The sequence below is a fragment of the Hypanus sabinus genome, chromosome 7 (genome assembly GCF_030144855.1).
Source record: "Hypanus sabinus isolate sHypSab1 chromosome 7, sHypSab1.hap1, whole genome shotgun sequence".
Taxonomy (NCBI): Eukaryota; Metazoa; Chordata; class Chondrichthyes; order Myliobatiformes; family Dasyatidae; genus Hypanus; species Hypanus sabinus.
The window spans coordinates 15,154,257-15,175,571 of record NC_082712.1 but is presented as its reverse complement, the minus strand read 5'-3'; the positions used below and the strand labels follow the sequence as shown (position 1 = coordinate 15,175,571).

The following is a 21,315-nucleotide window of genomic DNA, read 5'->3' as shown; positions in this document are numbered from 1 at the left end:
GTGCAGAAAGGTTTTGGCACATTGGCCATCATAAATCAATGTATCGAGTACAGGAGATGGGATGTTATGTTGAAGTTATACAAGATATTGGTGAGGCCTAATTTAGTGTACTGTGTGCAGTTTTGGTCACCCACCTAGAGGAAAGAAGCCAAAAAGATTGAAAGCGTGCGGGGAAAATTTACAAGGATGTTGCCAGCACTTGAGGTCTTGAGTTTGGGGAAAGGTTGAATAGATTAGGATTTCATTCCCTAGAGTATAGGAGAATGAGGGGAGAATTGATCGAGGTGTACAAATGAGTATTGATTGGGTAAATGCAAGCGCTGAAGTTGAGTGAGATTAGAACTGGAGGCCACAGGTGACCAAGGATCTTCTTCCCACTTGGACAGATACATGGCTGGGAGGGCTATGGTCCCGGTGCAGGTCAGGGGGGACAAGACATCGATGGTTTGGAAGGGTCTGGAGGGCTGAAGGGCCTGCTACTGTGTTCTATGAGTTCTCACCTCTCCACCCCCGGCCCCAGCTGCTGCCCATCTACAACCTGGTGCCGCTGTCATTGAGGGGCGCAGTGGCCATCCGCCACAACCTGGAGCGAGCCATCAGCGACTACGAGGCTGAGTTCAACGCCTGCAAGTGCCGGCCCTGCCGCAACGGTGGCACCGTGTCTCTCCTCAACGGGCAGTGCCTCTGCCTGTGCCCTCACACCCACAAGGGGGACGCCTGCCACATCCCCAGGGCACAACACATACCAACCGGTGAGGGACGGGGAAAGGGCGAGTGGGTCGAAGGGGGAGTTGGAGAGGGAGGGAGGGGTGGGAGGGAGCAGGGGGGGAGGGGGAGAGGAAAGGGTGGAGAGGAGAAGAGGGAGAAGGTTGGAGAGAGGGGACAGAGGGAATGAAAGAGGTGGAAAGATGGGAGTGAGGTTGAGGAGTAGAGGGAGGGAGGAGGAAAGGCGGAGAGAGGAGGGAGCAGTTGAGGGAGTAAGGGGGAGAACAGAGGAAGGGTTTAGGAGGTGTAGAGGGAGGGGAGGGTGAGAGAGGATTGATGGTGAGGGGAGGGAGTGAGGGTTAGAGGGAGGGGAAGGATAGAAGGGGGTTGTAGAGAGCGGAGGGGGGTGGTTGGAGAGTGAGAGGGAGTGGAGGGGGAGGGGTGGAAATAGAGAGGAGGGAAGGAGGGGAGAGATGGAGAGAGGGCAGGGAGTGAGGTGTACTGGTGAGGGGTTCAGCTGGAGAGAGTGGAGGAAGGGTTGGAGAGGAAGAGGGCCGGGTGGTTAAAGAGATGTAGGGAGGGAGGGGGAGGATTGGAGAGAGGGGAGGGATGGAGGGTGGGTGGAGTGAGGATGGAGGGAGAGGGAGGGTTGGAGAAGTAGAGAGGGAGGGTTGAAGAGAAGGAGGGAAGGAGAGGTTTGAGGAGGGTGAGTAGAGTAAGGGTGTGTGAGGAGGTTGGGGAGGGTGGGGGTGAGGTGGGAAGGGGTTATGAGGGGGTGTAAAGAGGTGTGAGATGTGAGCAGGGTGAGGGGTGTGAGGAGTTTGACGTGAGGATGTGTGAGTAGGATGGGGAGCTGTGAGGAGGTAATGAGGGTGAGTAGGGTAAGACTGAGTGAGGAGGTTCAGGGGGTAAGGGGTGTGAGGAGGATGAGGGGATGTGGGGAGGGTGGGGTGTAGGAAATTGATGCAGATGAGGGGTGTGAGGCTGGGGGAGTATGAGAAGGGGGAGGGGTGTGAGATGGAGGAAGGGTGTGAGGAGGGTGAAGGTTGTGAGGAGTTTAAGGAGGTGTGAGGAGGGTGAGAGGGTCTGAGAAGTTGTGAAGGGTGAGGAGTGTGAGAGTGTAAAGATGTGTGAGATGTGAGGAGGGTGTGGAGTGTGAGGATGTGAGGAGGGTGTGGAGTGTGAGGATGTGAGGAGGGTGTGGGGTGTGAGGAGGGTGTGGGGTGTGAGGAGGGTGTGGAGTTTGAGGAGGGTGTGGAGTGTGAGGATGTGAGGAGGGTGTGGGGTGTGAGGAGGGTGTGGAGTGTGAGGAGGGTGTGGAGTGTGAGGATGTGAGGAGGGTGAGGGGTGTGAGGAGGGTGAGGAGTGTGAGAGTGTAAAGATGTGTGAGATGTGAGGAGGGTGTGGGGTGTGAGGAGGGTGTGGAGTGTGAGGATGTGAGGAGGGTGTGGGGTGTGAGGAGTGTGTGGAGTGTGAGGAGGGTGTGGAGTGTGAGGATGTGAGGAGGGTGTGGGGTGTGAGGAGGGTGTGGAGTGTGAGGAGGGTGTGGAGTGTGAGGATGTGAGGAGGGTGAGGGGTGTGAGGAGGGTGAGGAGTGTGAGAGTGTAAAGATGTGTGAGATGTGAGGAGGGTGTGGGGTGTGAGGAGGGTGTGGAGTGTGAGGAGGGTGTGGAGTGTGAGGATGTGAGGAGGGTGTGGGGTGTGAGGAGGGTGTGGAGTGTGAGGAGGGTGTGGAGTGTGAGGATGTGAGGAGGGTGAGGGGTGTGAGGAGGGTGTGGAGTGAGGTTTGAGCAGGGTGAGGAAGATGGGTTTACGGTGAGGGTGCGAGGAAGTGAGTAGGGCGGGGGAGCTGTGAGGAGGATAAGGAGGGTAAGGTGTGTGAGTGGGTTTGAGGTGGGTGTGAGAAGGGAATATGAGGAGGATGTGGAGTGTGAGGGGGTCAGGCGGGTGTGGAGTGTGAGGGGTCTGAGGTAAGTGAGGAGTGTGAGAGACTGAGGGGTGTGAGGAGGGCGTGGAGTGTGAGGAGGTGTGAGGAGGTGTGAGGGGTGTGAGGAGGGTGTGGAGTGTGAGGAGGTGTGAGGAGTGTGAGGGGTGTGAGGAGGGTGTAGAGTGTGAGGAGGTGTGAGGAGTGTGAGGGGTGTGAGGAGGGTGTGGAGTGTGAGGGGTGTGAAGAGTGTGAGGCGGGTGTGGAGTGTGAGGGGGTGTGAGGTGGGTGTGGTGAGGGATGTGAGGAGGGCGTGGAGTGTGAGGAGGTGTGAGGAGGGTGTGGAGTGTGAGGGGTGTGAGGAGGGTGTGGAGTGTGAGGGGTGTGAAGCGGGTGTGGAGTGTGAGGGGGTGTGAGGGACTGTGAGGAGGGTGTGGAGTGTGAGGGGTTGTGAAGAGTGTGAGGCGGGTGTGGAGTGAGAGGGGGTGTGAAGCGGGTGTGGAGTGTGAGGAGGGTGCGGGGGTGTGAGGGACTGTGAGGAGGGTGTGAGGAGTGTGAGGAGGTGTGAGGAGTGTGAGGAGGTGTGAAGCGGGTGTGGAGTGTGAGGAGGGTGAGGGGGTGTGAGGGACTGTGAGGAGGGTGTGAGGGGTGTGAGGAGGGTGTGGAGTGTGAGGGGTGTGAGGAGGGTGTGGAGTGTGAGGGATTGTGAGGGGTGTGAGGAGGGTGTGGAGTGTGAGGGGTGTGAGGAGGGTGTGGAGTGTGAGGGGTGTGAGGAGGGTGTGGAGTGTGAGGGATTGTGAGGGGGTGTGAGGCGGGTGTGGAGTGTGAGGGGTGTGAGGAGGGTGTGGAGTGTGAGGGATTGTGAGGAGGGTGTGGAGTGTGAGGGGTGTGAGGAGGGTGTGGAGTGTGAGGGGTGTGAGGAGGGTGTGGAGTGTGAGGGATTGTGAGGAGGGTGTGGAGTGTGAGGGGTGTGAGGAGGGTGTGGAGTGTGAGGGGTGTGAGGAGGGTGTGGAGTGTGAGGGGTGTGAGGCGGGTGTGGAGTGTGAGGGATTGTGAGGAGGGTGTGGAGTGTGAGGGGTTGTGAAGAGTGTGAGGCAGGTGTGGAGTGTGAGGAGGATGAGGGGGTGTGAGGAGCACGGAGTAACTTTGCCTCGGTTTGCGGCAGCCGAGTACACGGACGGTGCGTGGAGCTGCTGGACTTCGTGGTCAGGCTGCGCTGATAGGCACCGGACACGCACGCGGCAATGTCTGGGCCGCCAGGGAGCGGGAGCCGCGTGTCAGGGTGAGAGTAACAGCCAGACCTACTGCTGAGGTAACTCTCCCTCCACCCTCTACAACCCACCTCCGTCCTCTCCTCCTTAAACACCACTCCTCCTGTCCAAAACTCTCCCCCTCCCTCCACAACTCTACCTTCCTCTCCTCCCTCCACAACCCTCTTCTCCCCTCCGTACACAACCCTCTCCTCTCCCTCTACAACCTTCCCTCCCCTCCCTCCTTAACCTTCACTCTCCCTTCACAATCCTCCCCTCCCTCCACAACTCTCTCGACTCCCTCCAAAATGCTCCCCCTCCCTTGATTACCCTCTCCTCCTCTTCCCTACACAACAGTCCCTTCTCCTCCCCTCTCCACAACCCTTCCCCTCCCCTCCAGAATCCTTTCCCTCCCCATCCATACTCACTACCCTCCTCAATGATTCCTTACCCTCCTCCACATCCCCCTCCCCTACCCGCCCAACTCCTCTGCACCCTCTCTCAACTCATTACTTCCTCTCCTCTCTCCAACACTCTGTCCTCTCCTACTCCCTTACCAACCCCTCGCTAACCACTACCATCCTACTCTCCCCCCCACCTTCCACATACACCCCTCCCCCTGTGAGGGTCAATGGGATCTGGCTGTGCCCATGTTAAACGAAGGAGCTGTTTACCCCAGCAAAGGGTGGCAAAACACGAGTCAGACGTAATGTAACCAGTGGGAGAGGAGGTGAGGATATCTCCCTCTCTCTGTGCCCCCACACACAAAAGAACGTTGGGGGGGTGCTGATCAGGAACCTGCATACTGAAAGGGTTGGGGGGGGCTCTTTAAACCTAGGTGTGGACTTACGAGAAGACAGGTGGCCTTCACCACCATCCAGAGCGGAGAGTCCTCGAGTATACCACCCTCAAAGAAATTTGTCCCCTCCCTAGACTCAATGAGTCACAGACTCGCACAGAATGGAAACGAACCCCTTCATCCCAACATGTCCCACCTAAGCTTGTCCCATTTGGTCCATATTCTATAAGACCATAAGACATAGGAGCAGAATTAGGCCATTTGACCCATCGAGTCTGCTCCGCCTTTCCATCATGGCTGATTTAATATCCCTCTCAACCCCATTCTCCTGCCTTCTCCCTGTAACCTTTGACACCCTGACTAACCAAGAACCTATCAACCTCCACTTTAAATCTACCCAATGACTCGGCCGTCTGTGGCAATGGATTCCAAGAGATTCACCACCATCTGGCTAAAGGAATTCCTCCTCATCTCTGTTCTAATGAGACATTCCTCTATACTGAGATGTACCCTCTGACCCTAGTCTCTCCCACTATTGGAAGCATGCCCTCCACATCCACTCTGTCTAGACCTTCAGTACTGGGTAGGTTTCAATCACCCCTGCTTCTCCCACCCTCTCCATTTTGTGATGACCCTTTGTTGTCAGAGATGTCCTGCTAAACGTCCTCTGTACTCTGTCTCCTGTAAACATCAGTGTAGTTTGGTGTACACTGAGCCCAAATCTCCCCAACAGTCTGTTTCCCAGGGTGAGGCATGGGTGTGAGGTGAATGGGAAAGGTTTGAAACAAACCTAAGGGGCAACTTTGTCATTTGGGGTGTAGTCCAGCTGCCAAGGGATGGGCTTTGAAGCAGGTATTATAATAACATTCAAAGACATGAACAGGTATTTAGATTGGAGGGGTTTAGAGAAATGATGGTGATCTCACTGAACAGACTAGTCATGGAGAGGATGTTTCCTAGAGTGGGAGGCTCTAAGACCTCAGAATAGAGGGATGTCCATTTAGAACAGATGAAGAGGAATTTCTTTAGCCAAGGGGTAGAATGTTGTGTAATTCATTGCCACAGACAGCTGTGGAGGCCAAATCAAAATCAGGTTTATATGTTGTGAAGCAAACACGAGGAAATCTGCAGCTGCTGGAAATTCAAGCAATGCTGGTGGAGCGTTTTGTGCGTGTTGCTTATATGTTGTGAAAGTTGTTAACGTTGTGGCAACAATACAATGCAATACATTTTAAATTTAGAAAATAATGAATTACAGTAAGTATAAATATCTCTATTAAGTAGTTAAATAAAAATAAATAGTGCAAAAAAAGCAGAAATTTTTAAGAACTAGCCAGTTTGGATTCAATGTCCATTTAGGAATTGGATGACAGAGGGGAAGAAGCTGTTCCTGAATCACTGAGTGTGCACCCTCGGACTTCCGTACCTCTTCCTGATGCTAACAGTGAGAAAAGGGCAGCTCCTGGGTGGAGGGGATCCTTAACGATGGCTGCTGGCTTTCTGAAGCATCACTTCTTAACCATGTCTTACATTCTGCGGAGGCTACTACCCATGATGGATCACTGGGGATAGTTAAGACTGATTGGTTCTGGATTGGTAATTGTGTAAAGGGTTACGGAGAGACACCAGGAGAATGGGGTTGAAAAGACCAACGAGCTTTGCATGGGGAGCAGACTTGATGGGTCAGTCAGCTCTTGTACCTTATAGTCTTGTGTCCCATGGTAGTTTCTCCCATATACTCGCTATCCTCTGAGTGAAGAAGATGCCCCTCAGGTCCCTTTCAAATTTTCATTCTCTCACCTTAAAAATGAGTACTCATAGAGAAAGGCAGTCCATTCAGTCCATTGAGCGTGTACTGGCACTCCAGCACCCATAACACCAATTCTAAACGAATCCCATTTCAAAATAAATCTATTATCAAAGTGTGTGTTGCCTCCAGTGTTCGCTCTGTGGAAGAAGATGGAAGACAAGGACAACATCGTTAATCTAATAATGCCATGCAGGGTCTAGTGCAATTTTTTTTTCTTTGTGACTGTATGCTTGTCTGAAATTGTTACCATAAGTGCTATTTGCGCTGTGTGCCGTTGGTGATGTGTTTTGCAACTTGGCACTGGAGGAACACTGTTTCGTTCAGCTATGTTCAGATAGGGTTGAATGATAATTATACCTGAACTTAAATTTCATGTGTTATCATATACTATCTTGAGGTTCATTTTCTTGCAGGCATTTACAGGACGAGTAGGAAAGATGATAGGATTTACAAAAATATATATACAACAATATGCAAAAGAAGATGAACTGTGAAAATAAACAAATAATTTTGAGAACATGAGTTGTAAAGATTTTTGCTCTCCTATAATTCTGTCAACTTCTACTAGTCACGTATGCACTGGAGACAATTTACAGTGGCAGATTTGCGATTGTTTAATGTCATTTCCAGTACACAGTGTAAAGGGGGTCCAGGGTGGGTAGTTACTAGCCCTTTTTCAGCTCCTTTCTGTATATATATTGCAGCTATATAGGACCCTGGTCAGACCCCACTTTGAGTACTGTGCTCGGTCCTGGTCACCTCACTACAGGAAGGATGGGGAAGCCGTAGGATAGTCAATATAAAAAGAAATACAGTCGTATCAGCATGAGTTCATCAGTCTGATGGCCTGGTGGAAGAAGCTGTCCCGGAGCCTGTTGGTCCTGGCTTTTATGCTGTGGTACCGTTTCCCGCATGGGAGCAGCTGGAATGGATTGTGGTTGTGGTGTCTCGGGGGGCCGTTTTTACACACCTGCTTTTGTAAATGTCATCTGCACGGGGGCTGCAGAGGTGTGCATGTAAACATTGAAAGGCTGCGATGGAGTGGACATGGAAAGAATTTTTCTAATGGTGGGACTAGAGGGCACAGTTTCAGAATGATGAGGAAGAATTTCTTTAGCAAGAGGGTGGTAAACATGAGGAATTCATCGCCACAAATGGCTGTGGAGGCCAAGTCACCGAATATACTTAAAGCAGAGTTTGAAAGATTCTTGATTGGTCAGAATGTCAAAGATTGCAGAGAGAAAAGGCAGGAGCAGAGGGTTGAGAGGGGAAATAAGTCAGCCATAATTGACTGGTGAAGTGTGTTGAAGGGTGAATGGCCTCGTTCCGCTCCTGTGCCTGACAGTCAAAGGTCGGCTGGGAACTTATTGAATGGTGGAAGAGCCAGGACTCGGGTTTTCTGCCACCTCTCATGTCCCAGTGCCTCATCTCAAAATAAACTATTTAAATTCATACTTGTTCTTTCTTTCTTGACAGCTGCACAATTGTCAGCATTGACGTTTTCTGAGATTCCATAAGATTCATTGTTTCCATTTTTGGATATGGCCTGTTGGAGGTTGAGATTGGCACCATATCCCAGGCACGTCTTCAATGTCTCTGTTGTGATTTCTGTAAGCAGAGACAGAGGGGATGAGCTGAATTCTTCATCTTCTCCATTGTCCAGAATACTGCAGTACAGGAGTAGGCTCTTCAGCACAGCTAGTCTGTGTAAGAAACAATGGCTTTAAGCTGACCCTACCTGCCTGAAATAGAGTCCTAGAGGATCACATCTCTTCAGCCCAAACTCTGCCTTGAACCATCGACCCACACGGAGCAAGTCCTATTTATACCCTTCATCATTTTGTATACCTCTACCAAAACTCTGCTCATTCTCCTACGCTCCAGGGAATAAAATCCTAACCTATTCAACCTTTCCCTGTAACTCAGGTCCTCAATTCCTGTTAACATCCTTGTAAACTTTCTCAGCAAATCTCGCAATCTTACTGATAGTTATGTGACCAGAACTGCACACAATAGTCCAATTAGGCCTCACAAACATCTTGTACAACTTCAACGTAACATCCCTTCTCCTGTAATCAATACTTGGACTCACGAAGGACAATGTGCCAGAAGTTCTCGTTATGACCCTGTCTGCCTGTGACACCACTTTCAGGGAATTATGGATCTGTTTCTTTTAGGACAAGACAGGAATTGGGATGTAGAACCATAGAACCATAGAACACTACAGCATGTACAGGCCCTTCAGCCCTCCATGTTGTGTCGACCCATATAATCCTTAAAAAAAAGTACTAAACCCACACTACCCCATAACCCTCTATTTTTCTTTCATCCGTGTGCCTATCCAAGAGGGTCTTAAATACCCCTAATATTTTAGCCTCCACCACCATCCCTGGCAAGTCACTGCAGGCACTCACAACCCTCTGTGTAATAAACTTACCCCTGATGTCTCCCCTAAACATCCCTCCCTTAATTTTGTACATATGCCCTCTGGTGTTTGCTATTGGTGCCCTGGGAAACAGGTACTGACTATCCATCCACCCTATCTATGCCTCTCATAATCTTGTAGACCTCTATCAAGTCCCCTTTCATTCTTCTACGCTCCAAAGAGAAAAGTCCCAGCTCTGCTAACCTTGCTTCATATGACTTGTTCCCCAATCCAGGCAACATCCTGGTAAATCTCCTCTGCACCCTCTCCATAGCTTCCACATCCTTCCTATAATGAGGTGACCAGAATTGAACACAATACTCTAAGTGCAGTCTCACTGGAGATTTGCAACATGACCTCTCTACTCTTGAACTGAATCCCCCTGTTAATGAAGCCTAGCATCCCATAGGCCTTCTTAACTACCCTATCAACCTGTGCAGCAAACTTGAGGGATGTATGGATTTGAACCCCAAGGTCCCTTTGTTCATCCACACTCTTAAGTAACTGACCATTAATCCTGTACTCAGTCTTCTGGTTTGTCCTTCCAAAATGCATCAACTCACACTTATCCGGATTGAACTTCATCTGCCATTTTTCTGCCCAACTCTGCAGCCTGTCTATATCCTCTTGTAACCTTTGACCACCTACAGCTCCATCCACAACTCCCCCAATCTTCATGACATCCGCAAACTTACTCACCCATCCTTCTGCCTCTACATCCAGGTCATTTATAAAAATCACAAATAGCAGGGGTCCCAGGACAGATCCCTGCGGCACTCCACTAGTCACTGACCTCCAGGCAGAATACTTTCCTTCCACACCTACCCTCTGCTTTCTTCCTTTAAGCCAATTTTTTATCCAAATAGCCAATGTTCCACTTACCCCATGCCTCATGACTTTCTGGATGAGTCTCTCATGAGGGACTTTGTCAAATGCTTTGCTAAAGTCCATGTAGACCACATCCACTGCACTACCCTCATCAATCTCTTTTGTTACCTCTTCAAAAAACTCAATCAGGCTCGTGAGGCATGACCTTCCCTTCACAAAGCCATGTTGACTATCCTTGAGTAGACTGTACTTCTCCAAATGCTCATAGATCCTATCCTTAAGAATCTTTTCCAGTAGTTTACAAACCACCGATGTAAGGCTCACTGGTCTATAGTTCCCAGGTGTCTCCCTATTACCTTTTTTAAACAAGGGAACTACATTTGCCATCCTCCAGTCCTCCGGCACTTCCCCTGCAGCCAAAGAGGATTCAAAGATCATAGCTAATGCTCCTGTGATCTCTTCTCTCAATTCCCACAACAACCTGGGGTGTATCATATCCTGCCCTGGGGTTTTATCAATCTTAATGTTTTTAAGAAGATCCAGCACTACTTCTTCCTTAATCTCCACATTGTCCAGCACACAGGCCCACTCTACTTCGATCTCATCCTGATCAAGATCCTTTTCCCTTGTGAATACTGAAGCAAAGTATTCATTTAGGACCTCCCCAACCTCCTCCACTTCCAGGCACACTGAATTAAGGAAAGATTGAATCATTTAGAATGTGGAAGCTTGAGAGGAGATTTGATAGAGTATGCAAAATTGTGAGGGGTACAGACAGGGTAAATGCAAGCAGGCTTTTTCCACTGAGGTTGCGTGGGACTAAAACTAGAGGTCATAGGTTAAGGGTGAAAAGTTTAAGGGGAACATGAGAGGAAACTTCTTCACTCAGAGGGTTGTGAGAATGTGGAACGATCTGCCAGCACATGTGGTGAATGCGAGCTTTGTTTCAACATATAACAGAAGTCTGGCTGAGTGCATGTATTGTAGGTACAAGGAGGGCTATGGATCCGGTGCAGGTCAATGGGAGTAGGCAGTTTAAACGGCTTGGCATGCGTTAGATGGGCCAGAGTGCCTGTTTCTGTGCTGTACTTCTCTATGACAATGACATCAGTATGTTGAGATCATAGAAAAGGAAACCAACGAAGTGTGACAGGGAGAGTGCAGTGCAGGATGACAGTAACATGTGAGGGGCTAGATTGTGAGGTGAAGTGTTCATTTTGAGAGGTATGAGTGGCCCATTCAATTGTCTGGTAACAGCAGGGTAGAAGCTGTCCTTGAACCTGGTGGTGTGTAATTTCAGACATTTATATCTTATACGCAAGAGATTCTGCAGATGCTGGAAATTCAGATGCTGGAACTCAGCAGGTCAGGCAGCATCTATGGAGAGAAAACATAGAAAACCTACAGCACAATACAGGCCCTTCGGCCCACAAAGCAGTGCCAAACACGTCCTTGCCTTAGAAATTACCTAGAGTTATGCATAACCGTCTATTTTACTCAGCTCTGTGTACCTGTCCAGGAGTCTCTTAAAAGACCCTATCGTATTCAAAGAGAGGAATAAACAGTCAACGTTTCAAGCTGAAACCCTTCATCAGGGCTTTGTAGCCTCTACCCAATGAGGGGTGGGGGTGAGAGACAATATCTGGAGTGGGGGCGAGAGACAATGTCTGGGGTAGGGGCAAGAGACAATGTCTAAGGGCAAGAGACAATGTCTGAGGTGGGTGTGAGAGACAATGTCTGGGGTGGGGGCGAGAGACAATGTCTGGGGTGGGGGTGAGAGACAATGTCTGGGGTGGGGGTGAGAGACAATGTCTGAGCTGGGGGTGAGAGATAATGTCTGGGGTGGGGGTGAGAGACAATGTCTGAGCTGGGGGTGAGAGATAATGTCTGGGGTGGGGGCGAGAGACAATGTCTGGGGTAGGGTTGAGAGCCAATGTCTGGGGTGGGGGTGAGAGACAATGTCTGGGGTGGGGGTGAGAGACAATGTCTGAGCTGGGGGTGAGAGACAATCTCTGGGGTAGTGGTGAGAGCCAATGTCTGGGGTGGGGGCGAGAGCCAATGTCTGGGGTGGGGGCGAGAGACAATGTCTGGGGTAGTGGTGAGAGACAATGTCTGGGGTGGGGGCGAGAGACAATGTATGGGGTAGGGGCGAGAGACAATGTCTGGGGTAGTGGTGAGAGACAATGTCTGGGGTGGGGGCGAGAGACAATGTCTGGGGTGGGGGTGAGAGACAATGTCTGGGGTAGTGGTGAGAGCCAATGTCTGGGGTGGGGGCGAGAGACAATGTATGGGGTAGGGGCGAGAGACAATGTCTGGGGTAGTGGTGAGAGACAATGTCTGGGGTGGGGGCGAGAGACAATGTCTGGGGTGGGGGTGAGAGACAATGTCTGGGGTGGAGGTGAGAGACAATGTCTGGGGTAGTGGTGAGAGACAATGTCTGGGGTGGGGGTGAGAGACAATGTCTGGGGTGGGGACGAGAGACAATGTCTGGGGTGGGGGTGAGAGACAATGTCTGGGGTGGGTATTTTGGCTGCTTTACTGATCAGCAGGAAGTGTAGATGGAGACCTTGGGGGGAGGCTGGTTTCTCTGATGTGCTGAGCTGTGTCCACGTGTACCTCAATACAGCGAAAAGCTTTATTTTATCATACCTCCCAGAAAGATCATTGCACACATAAATACAGCAAGGCTGTGGAAAAGAAAACACTTTGCAGAATAAAACGTACAGTACTGTGCAAAGTATTAGGCACATATACATCAAAGGTTCATTTTATTATCAAAGTGCATGCAGGATACAGCTGAGATTTGTCTTCTCCAGATAGCCACAAACTACAGAAAAACCACGGAAGTTGTTGAGATGGAAGACATCAAACCATGCACCCCCCACCCCCACCTGCATGAACAGGGAAAAGAAACAAAACTCACAATCCCAAAATTCCACAAACCCTCCCTCACAGAAAAAGCTACCAGATTGCCCAGCCATACACAGCAGCTAAACATCACAGCCCTGACGTCCAAGCTCCTCCCATGCAAAGAAACAGCAAACCCCGACCCCTCTCACACCCTACAATCTACCAGGTCACTCACACGGAAAAACATCAGACCCCAAATCCCCAACCCCTCCCTCGTCGCCCACCCACCAACCGGCACCAAGAACGAAAACACAGAGCTGAAGGAGCCCAATGTGAACTAGTCCATATGCCTGGAATGGACACTGCTGGGCTGACTACACCGCCGGCACAGTACTGTTTTTGTCAAGGTGGAACAGAGAGTGAGTTTGGAAATCTAGCGGGAGCAAAGGACGTTGGGAATGGCAAAGGTGGAGTGGCACGGGAGGGGTGTGGGAGGGTTGGTAGAGTAGGAATGCCAGGGGTGGGGGAATGCTGTGGGTGCAGACACGCTCAGCCCTAACACACTAGGCATGGTCGTTTCCTTCCAAACAATTGGTTTATTGCTCATTACAGAATGTCTCTCTGATGCTTCCCACTCCCATCCCCTTTACCAGCCTGACTCCCCTCTCCCTGCCCCCTTCCTGTTTCAGTCCACAACAGAGACCCATATCAGAATCAGTCTTATCATCACTCACACATTGTGAAATTTGGGTTTTTTTCACGTAGCAGTACAGTGCAGTAGATAAAATCACCACAGTACTGTGCAAACGTCTCAGGCGCCCTAGCTATATATATTTATGTGCCTAAGACTTTTGCACAGTATTGTAAGCACAAGAGATGCTGGAAATCCCGAGCAACACACACAAAATGCTGGAGAAACTCAGCAAGTCGGGCAGCATCTAAGGAGAGAAGTAAACAGCTGACATAGCGGGCTGGCGTCCTTCAAAAGGGCTCTTCAGGCCCTCAGAATAGTGTTAGAGTTACAGAGAAATGAAGCGTGGGCTCGTCAGAGCTGCCACTTCTGGCACTGATAACCGGTTTATTATCATTGCACGTGCTCAGATACCGAAAAACCTTTGCGTGTCATCCAGACAGATCATTTCACAAAGCTAATTTTATTCCACATCTCAAATCCTGGGGGAGTAATTTGTGAATGATGTAAGGGTGGATGTCTATGACCTGAATGACTGTAACATGGGGGTCTCCTGTGTACAAGGTTCCAGGTGAAGAATGTTTAATGTCTTGTGTAAAGAGGAACAAAACAATTGTTTCTCTGGATCTGGTGGAGCACAAAAAACACAATAAATATAAATGCATCTGACAGCTTATATACGTAGGTTAATTGTATGTCCATAAAGTGACACAAGGCACAGGAGTGTCTGTACATAAGGTGATGAACAGGAAATGATAAGGTAGTGGTGGTTGGGGGTGTGGAGGGGTGGGTTAGTGGGTGAGGTGTTGATCAGACTTACTGCTTGGGGAAAGTAACTGTTTTTGAGTGTAGTGGCCCTGGCGTGGTCCTGATGGGAGTGGGACAAACAGTCCATGAGCGAGGGGGGTGGGTGTGAGATACCTGCCCTTCATTGGCACATTTCTGTGTATATATGAGTTTGATGCTGGGTAGGCTGGTGCCAGCGATGCGTTGGGCAGTTTTGACTACCAGTTGTAAAGGGTTAATGTTGTTATAGCTGAGAGTGGTAATACGGACAAGCTCCCACTACCTATTAAATGCTCCCAATGGCGTCTGCCTCAAATAGCCCCTGACAGCCGTCCAGCTCCTGCCCTTCATGTGTGGCTCAGCTACTAAACCCAGAGGAACCGTTTCTAATGACAGGTGAAGGGGCATATGTGGGTTACAGACACTTTAAAACCAGTCGCTTTGGGCAGATGGGGCTCGTCAGCCATTGTTGGCAGCTCGTCTAGGAGAGGGAAAACTCTGATCTCAAATCTCCACCCCTTGTGGCTGTACTCACTCATGAGGAAGGCCTCGGGAGTAAACCCCGAGGGAAAAATCCAGAGTTAGCCCCTCGGGCAGTCCTATGTGAATTCAACCCTGACTGGCAACTCTTGCAATGACACTGGTCCCAAACTGTATGGGTCTCTGCCGTTCCTTTGGGTTCATCAGATGCTTGGAGCGGAGAAGCTTGCTACATGGGCAACAGCGTGGTCTCCCTGTAGAACTGCCCTGGCTTCTGTACCTAGGCAGCTAGAACACAGCGTCCATGGTTTACCCTGACCGACGGAGGCCTCTCTCATCACTCCCGCTGTGAAGTACTCCCAGAGCAGTTCTGTCTGTAATCGTGTTGGCATACTCATCACGGGGGCACAGGAGACTGCAGATGCTGGAAACAAAACACACTTGCAGGAACCCTGGATTCAAACTTCAACATTCAAATTGTTTCATATCATTTCCAGTAGACAAGTGTAAAGGAGAATGAAATAATTGTTACTCTGGGTTCGAAGCAAAAAAACACTGTGATAAAGAACACAATAATACAAAAAATACACCAAATAAGAATAAATGCATAAGATACTTTCTATACACAGACTGATTGTGTGTCCATAAAGTGACACGAGGCACAGGAGTGTGTGTACATAAGGTGACTGTCAGGAAATGATAAGGTAGTGGTGGTTGAGGGTGTGGAGGGGTGGGTTAGTGGGTGGAGGTGTTGATCAGCCTCACTGCCTGGGGAAAGTGACTGTCTTGGAGTCTCGTGTTCTTGGTGTGGATGCTACATAGCCTCCTCCCTGATGGGAGTGGGACACACAGAATCAGAATCAGATTTAATATCACCGGCATATGTCGTGAAGTTTGTTAACTTTATGGCAGCAGTACAATGCAATACACGCTAAATAAATATAGAGAAAAAGAACAGTTACTTTAACTATATATACTGCATGGCTACTTTATGGGCCAAAGGGCTTGTATTGTTCTGTAGGTTTTTCTACATTTTAAATAGTTAAATTAAGTAGTACAAAATAACAAAAAATAAAAAAAGTAGTGACCATTCAGAAATCTGATGGCGGTCTCTTCCGCTCAAGATGGCGATGGACAAGTCGCTAAAAAATTTCACTCCACTCTGTTTCTTATCTCCACATTCTTTTCCTCCCTTTTTTTCATCCAAACTGTTAAACTTTTTATTCTCCTTCCCACTTGCAAATACACCTGCTCTACAATAACCTCAATGAGTTCCAAACCCGGGAAAAAAGACATTCCAGTGGCTGGCCCATTGGGCTGTTAAGATCCAGCAACAATGAATATATAATTGAGACAGGGTTTTTATAACAAATAAAACATTTATTAAGCACTGCTAAAAAAAAACCCAAAAGTAAACAAACAACTAACTTAACCAGAAGTGGACTGCTCTACGGCAGCTCGAACAGTTCTTAAAGCAAGAAATGCGAACACAGTTCTTTAAAGTAGTATTGCAAAAGGTCCTAAATGATTTACAGTCCATTAGGAGAGACTTTCCTTGAAGTAATAAATTCTCTTTCATGACGTTACTACTGATCCCAGCCGAAGTATGCTTTGCTGAGGGATTTATGATTGAAGGAAATAAAACAGCTTAAAGGCACTGATCTTTCCTTGGTGAAGTTCTGCATCCAAATCTTTCTGCTCTTTTAGCAGGAGCTATCTCAGATTGCAGGTTACTAACTCCTTGTACGAAGATTAAATAAGGTCAAACCAGTTTACCGCCGATAATACCAACTTGCCTCAATCCTTCGGCTTCCCGAACTTCAATAAATCTTCGCTCTCCGACTGGACTTTAACTGGCAGTGATTTTCAGAACTGCCGGCACAACGATTCTTACAGTAGATATTAAAACTCCACTTTTAAAATGAAACTGCGTCATAAAATCAAATACGCAGCAGAACGGAGCCACTGACAACTTAAGTCACAAAAACTGACCTGCGTCATAGGGAGGGGTTCTCCTTTTATACCCTGTTGAAAAAGCCCATCACATGACCTCTCACAGCGGGAAAAGTACACCATCCCACCATCATAAGACCATTACATCATGCCCAGCGGAGCCTCAATTACATCATGGTCATGTGACAGTCACAAGATACCCACAGGTACGTATCACCTCCCTTCAAAAAAAAAAATTTGGTCTGTCATGAACAAAATTTTAACAATTAACTACTTACAATAATTACAAATGTGTAAAATTTACAACATATACATAGTATTATCATACAGCACCTTACAAATTATTACACAGGAGTGTTACAAATGTTAAAATATCACTCCATAAAAAAAATTATATGGTACATTCAACATTGAGATAGACAATCAGCAATCACATTATCTTTACCTTTAATATGAATTATCAAAATATTGTACTCCTGTAACATTAAACCTTTCATTGCTAAATCAGATTTTAATGTATTTCCTTAACCATTTTCCTTAACCAAGCCAAGACCTACACCATAACTAAGGTAAGTCACAGTGGCATTTCCAAATTCACTTTTAGCTAAATTAATAGTTAGGTTAGCTTTGGAAAGCCTTTCAAATAGTTTCTCCACCGCAGTAATGTGTGTTTCCCAAGTATTATTCCTGTAACTAAATCATTAATATAAGCATCTGTATCCTTCAATCCCTGAATCACAGAGTTAATCATCCACTGGAAAGTACCTGGGGCATTCTTCATCCCAAATGAAAGAACATTATATTCATATAACCCAGATGGAGTTACAAATGCAGAAATCTCTCTACCTCTATCCATTAATGGAACACACCAATACCCTTTCAATAAATCAATCTTTGTAAGGAACTTTGCTTTTCCAACTTTATCTACACAATCATCTACTCTAGGAGCTGAATAGGCATGTGTTTTCATCACAGCATTCACCTTCCTGTAGTCCGTACAAAAGCGAATACTATCATCTGACTTAGGCACCATAACACAAGATGAACTCCAATTCAAGTTAGAAGTGCCTCTCCTGTGAGATGTGGCAGTCTTGGGGGAGCTCCCCTCTCCCGCAGAGTCACATCTGCCAGAAGTGCTTGTGGCTGGGCGATCTGGAAGACCGTGTGAGGAATCTGGAGCAGCAGCTGGATGACCTTCGACTCATAAGGGAGAATGAGGCAGTCATAGATGAGAGCTACAGGGAGGTAGTCACACCTAGGCTGCCGGAAGCAGGTCGTTGGGTGACAGTCGGGGGGGGGGAGTGAAGGAGAGTAGACAGGTAGTGCAGAGCACCCCTGTAGCCATTCCCCTGAATAATAGGTTTACCATCCTGGATACTGTTGGTGAGGATGACCGTGGTGGCAGGGCCTCTGGCACTGAGTCTGACCCTGTGGTGCAGAAGGATGGGATGGAGAAGAGGAGAGCTGTCGTCATTGGAGACTCTATAGTCAGGGGAGCAGACAGGAGATTTTGTGGATGTGAGAAGGACATCCGCGTGGTTTGTTGCCTCCCGGGTGCCAGGGTCTGGGATGTCTCTGACCGGGTGCATGACATCCTGGTGCAAGAGGGAAAGCAACCAGAAGTTGTGATAAATGGTGGTACCAACGACATAGGCAGGAAGAGGGATGAGGTCCTGAAGTGTGAGTTTCGGGAACTAGGCAGAAAGCTGAAGAACAGGACCTCAAGGGTGGTATTCTCAGGATTTCTACCAGTACTACGTGATAGTGATGGTAAGAATTGGAGGAGATGGCAGTTGAATGTGTGGCTGAGGAGTTGGTGCAGGGGGCAGGGTTTTAGATTTTTGGACCATTGGGCTCTATTCTGGGGAAGGTGGGACCTGTACAGATTGGATGGGTTGCACCTGAACTCGAGGGGGAGCAATATCCTTGCAGGTAGCATGTTTCGGGAGGGTTTATACTAATTTGCAAGGGGGATGGGACCCGGAGTGAGAGAGCAGTGAAAGAAATGTATGGAGTAAAGCCAGATCTAACATATAGAGAGGCTTTGAGGAAAGAGAAGCAGAATAAAGGGTATAAAGGTAGTAAAGTATGTAACACTTACCCAACAGGCTGGTATATGTCTAGGGGAAAAGGAGATCCAGCCACTCACCAACCCCACCTCCCGTACACGCAGGTGCTGTGAGAATCAAGTTTATGCTGCGTGTACACACACAGTATCAAACTCACACCAGATACTGTTATGGAATACACTTTAAAGACTTTACTAAAACTAAAAGAGTACTAGACAATACAATATATATGAAGGAAAAGAAAATAAAGTAAAAGGTGCCAACTGATCAAAGTTCAGTCAGTTTAGTGCACATCGTTGGAGCTCAACCATCGAACCATTCGACCCCTCGTCGCTTTCCTCCGACCTCCACGTCCTCGCACCTGGGACCACCCCCAGTGGTTGACCAAGCAGGGCAGTGCACGTCCACCTTCCTCGGCATCTCCTTCCCGCCTCCCCTGAAAAGACCGCGAAACCCCCCAAGCTCCCAGCCCCACAAGACAAAATAACATTTCCCCATTGGTTAACAAATGAATACAATCCCCATATCAGCAAGTCCAAAGCTAAACAACTGTGAGAGAAAACACTTATCAGACATAAAAACATTCCTACTCTAGCAAACCAAAGAAGCCATTTTGATTAACATACACAGTAAATTGTACATTCTCCCCCCACCAGCAAATGTCATTCCCTCATGACATTACCAGAGTTCCCCAAGGCTTCTTGCAACACCCAAAACCCAACCCAGGTGCAGAAAGCAGTGACATAACTACCCAGAGCAGTAGAAATCACACTCGGTTCTCTTGGCACCACATATGTCAACCGCTCTGGGGGGCGTCTACTCCTCTGAGATCTCCGTACCCCTTCTGCCGACCCTTCTGCCTCACTGGGCTCCCTCTTCACCTGCGAACCCTCTGCCTCGGACACCCCAGGTCTACTTGACAGATCCTCACTCCCTCCCTCATGGGGATCCGCTCTCACCTGAGAACCCTCTGGCTCATGTTCGGGTTCCACCCTCTCTTCCCCCAATGCTGGCTGCCTCTCCATCTGACCATCAACACCTTCCGTCCTCTCGCCCAACTCAGTAGGAGAAGGGCCAGGAGCCTCCTCTTCTGGTACTGGAGCGCCAGCAAATGGGAACAGGGGCCACTCATCTGAGTCGTCATCTTCTGAATTGATATCCATGCCCAGGTTAAGGACCCGTCTCGGCTCTTCAGCAGTGGGCTCTTCCCTCGTTCCGCGCCCTCGCAGAGTCCTTGTACGAGGCACAGCCTCTCTCTCTGGCTCCTTGTCCACCTGCACCGCTTGGCCCAGGGGCAGCAGGTGATTCCGATGGAGTACCTTGATAGGCCCTTTCCCATCCTCAGGTTTCACCCGGTAAACTGGCAGGTTCGGCATCTGGCTCTCTATTACATAGGGGCTGGCTGCCCATCGATCTGCCAACTTGTGCTTACCAGGGAGTCCCAAATTCCGTAAAAGGACCCGGTCACCCGGCAATAATTGGGCAAACTTCACCTTTTGATCATATCTCATCTTATTCCTCTGATTTTGTTTGGTAGCCGCTGCCTCGGCCAACTCGTACGCCCGCTGTAACTCCCTCTTCATGTCGGACACATAGTTTAGATAGGACTTCCCGGGTAATTCACCCACTTCACCCCCAAAACACAAGTCAATTGGCAACCTCGCTTCCCGCCCGAACATCAGATAATAGGGCAAGGACCCTGTAGCATCATTGTGAGTACAATTGTAACAGTGAACCAATTGTCCAATATGACGACTCCATCTACTTTTTTGCCCAATCTCCAGCGTCCCGAGCATATCCAACAGGGTCACTATGGATCTGTCTGGGAAGGCCGTAATGAACAAAATACTTCTCCCATAACACCTTCGCCACTGTCGTCGCCTTCTGATCCTTAGTGGGAAATACCTGAGCATAGCGAGTGTAATGATCGGTGATGACTAAGACATTCGCTGTGTTGCTGGTGTCAGGCTCAATTGACAGAAAATCCATACATACCAGGTCCAGAGGTCCCGCATTCTGCAAGTGCGACAGTGGAGCTGTCTTTCAAGGCATTCTTCAATTATGTGAAGAACAAAAGGATGACAGGAGTGAAGGTAGGACCGATTAGAGATATAAGTGGGAAGATGTGCCTGGAGGCTGTGGAAGTGAGCGAGGTCCTCAATGAATACTTCTCTTCGGTATTCACCAATGAGAGGGAAGTTGATGACAGTGAAGACAATATGAGTGAGGTTGCTGTTCTGGAACATGTTGATATTAAGGGAGAGGATGTGTTGGAGTTGTTAAAATACATTAGGATGGTTAAGTCCCCGGGGCCTGACGGAATATTCCCCAGGCTGCTCCACGAGGTGAGGGAAGAGATTGCTGAGCCTCTGGCTAGGATCTTTATGTCCTCGTTGTCCACGGGAATGGTACCGGAGGATTGGAGGGAGGCAAATGTTGTCCCCTTGTTCAAAAAAGGTAGTAGGGATAGTCCAGGTAATTATAGACCAGTGAGCCTTATGTCTGTAGTGGGAAAGCTGTTGGAAAAGATTCTTAGAGTTAGAATCTACGGGCATTTAGAGAATCATGGTCTGATCAGGGACCGTCAGCATGGCTTTGTGAAGGGCAGATCGTGTCTAACAAGCCTGATAGAGTTCTTTGAGGAGGTGATCAGGCAGATAGATGAGGGTAGTGCAGTGGATGTGATCTACATAGATTTTAGAAAGGCATTTGACAAGGTTCCACATGGTAGGCTTATTCAGAAAG

The 21,315-nt window shown here is 48.7% G+C and overlaps 1 protein-coding gene across 1 annotated transcript in view; it reads left to right on the top strand.

Moving 5' to 3' along the window:
- c9 (complement component 9) overlaps window positions 1–7,019 on the top strand; it is a 92,942-nt gene extending 85,923 nt beyond the window's left edge. The window contains exons 10-12 of the mRNA XM_059974249.1: window positions 521–752; window positions 3,795–3,941; window positions 6,902–7,019. Of these exons, the coding sequence (XP_059830232.1) occupies window positions 521–752; window positions 3,795–3,940 (378 nt within the window). The 3' untranslated portion in view covers window position 3,941; window positions 6,902–7,019. The remainder of the gene's footprint in view (window positions 1–520; window positions 753–3,794; window positions 3,942–6,901) is intronic.
- The last annotated feature ends 14,296 nt before the right edge of the window (window positions 7,020–21,315 follow it).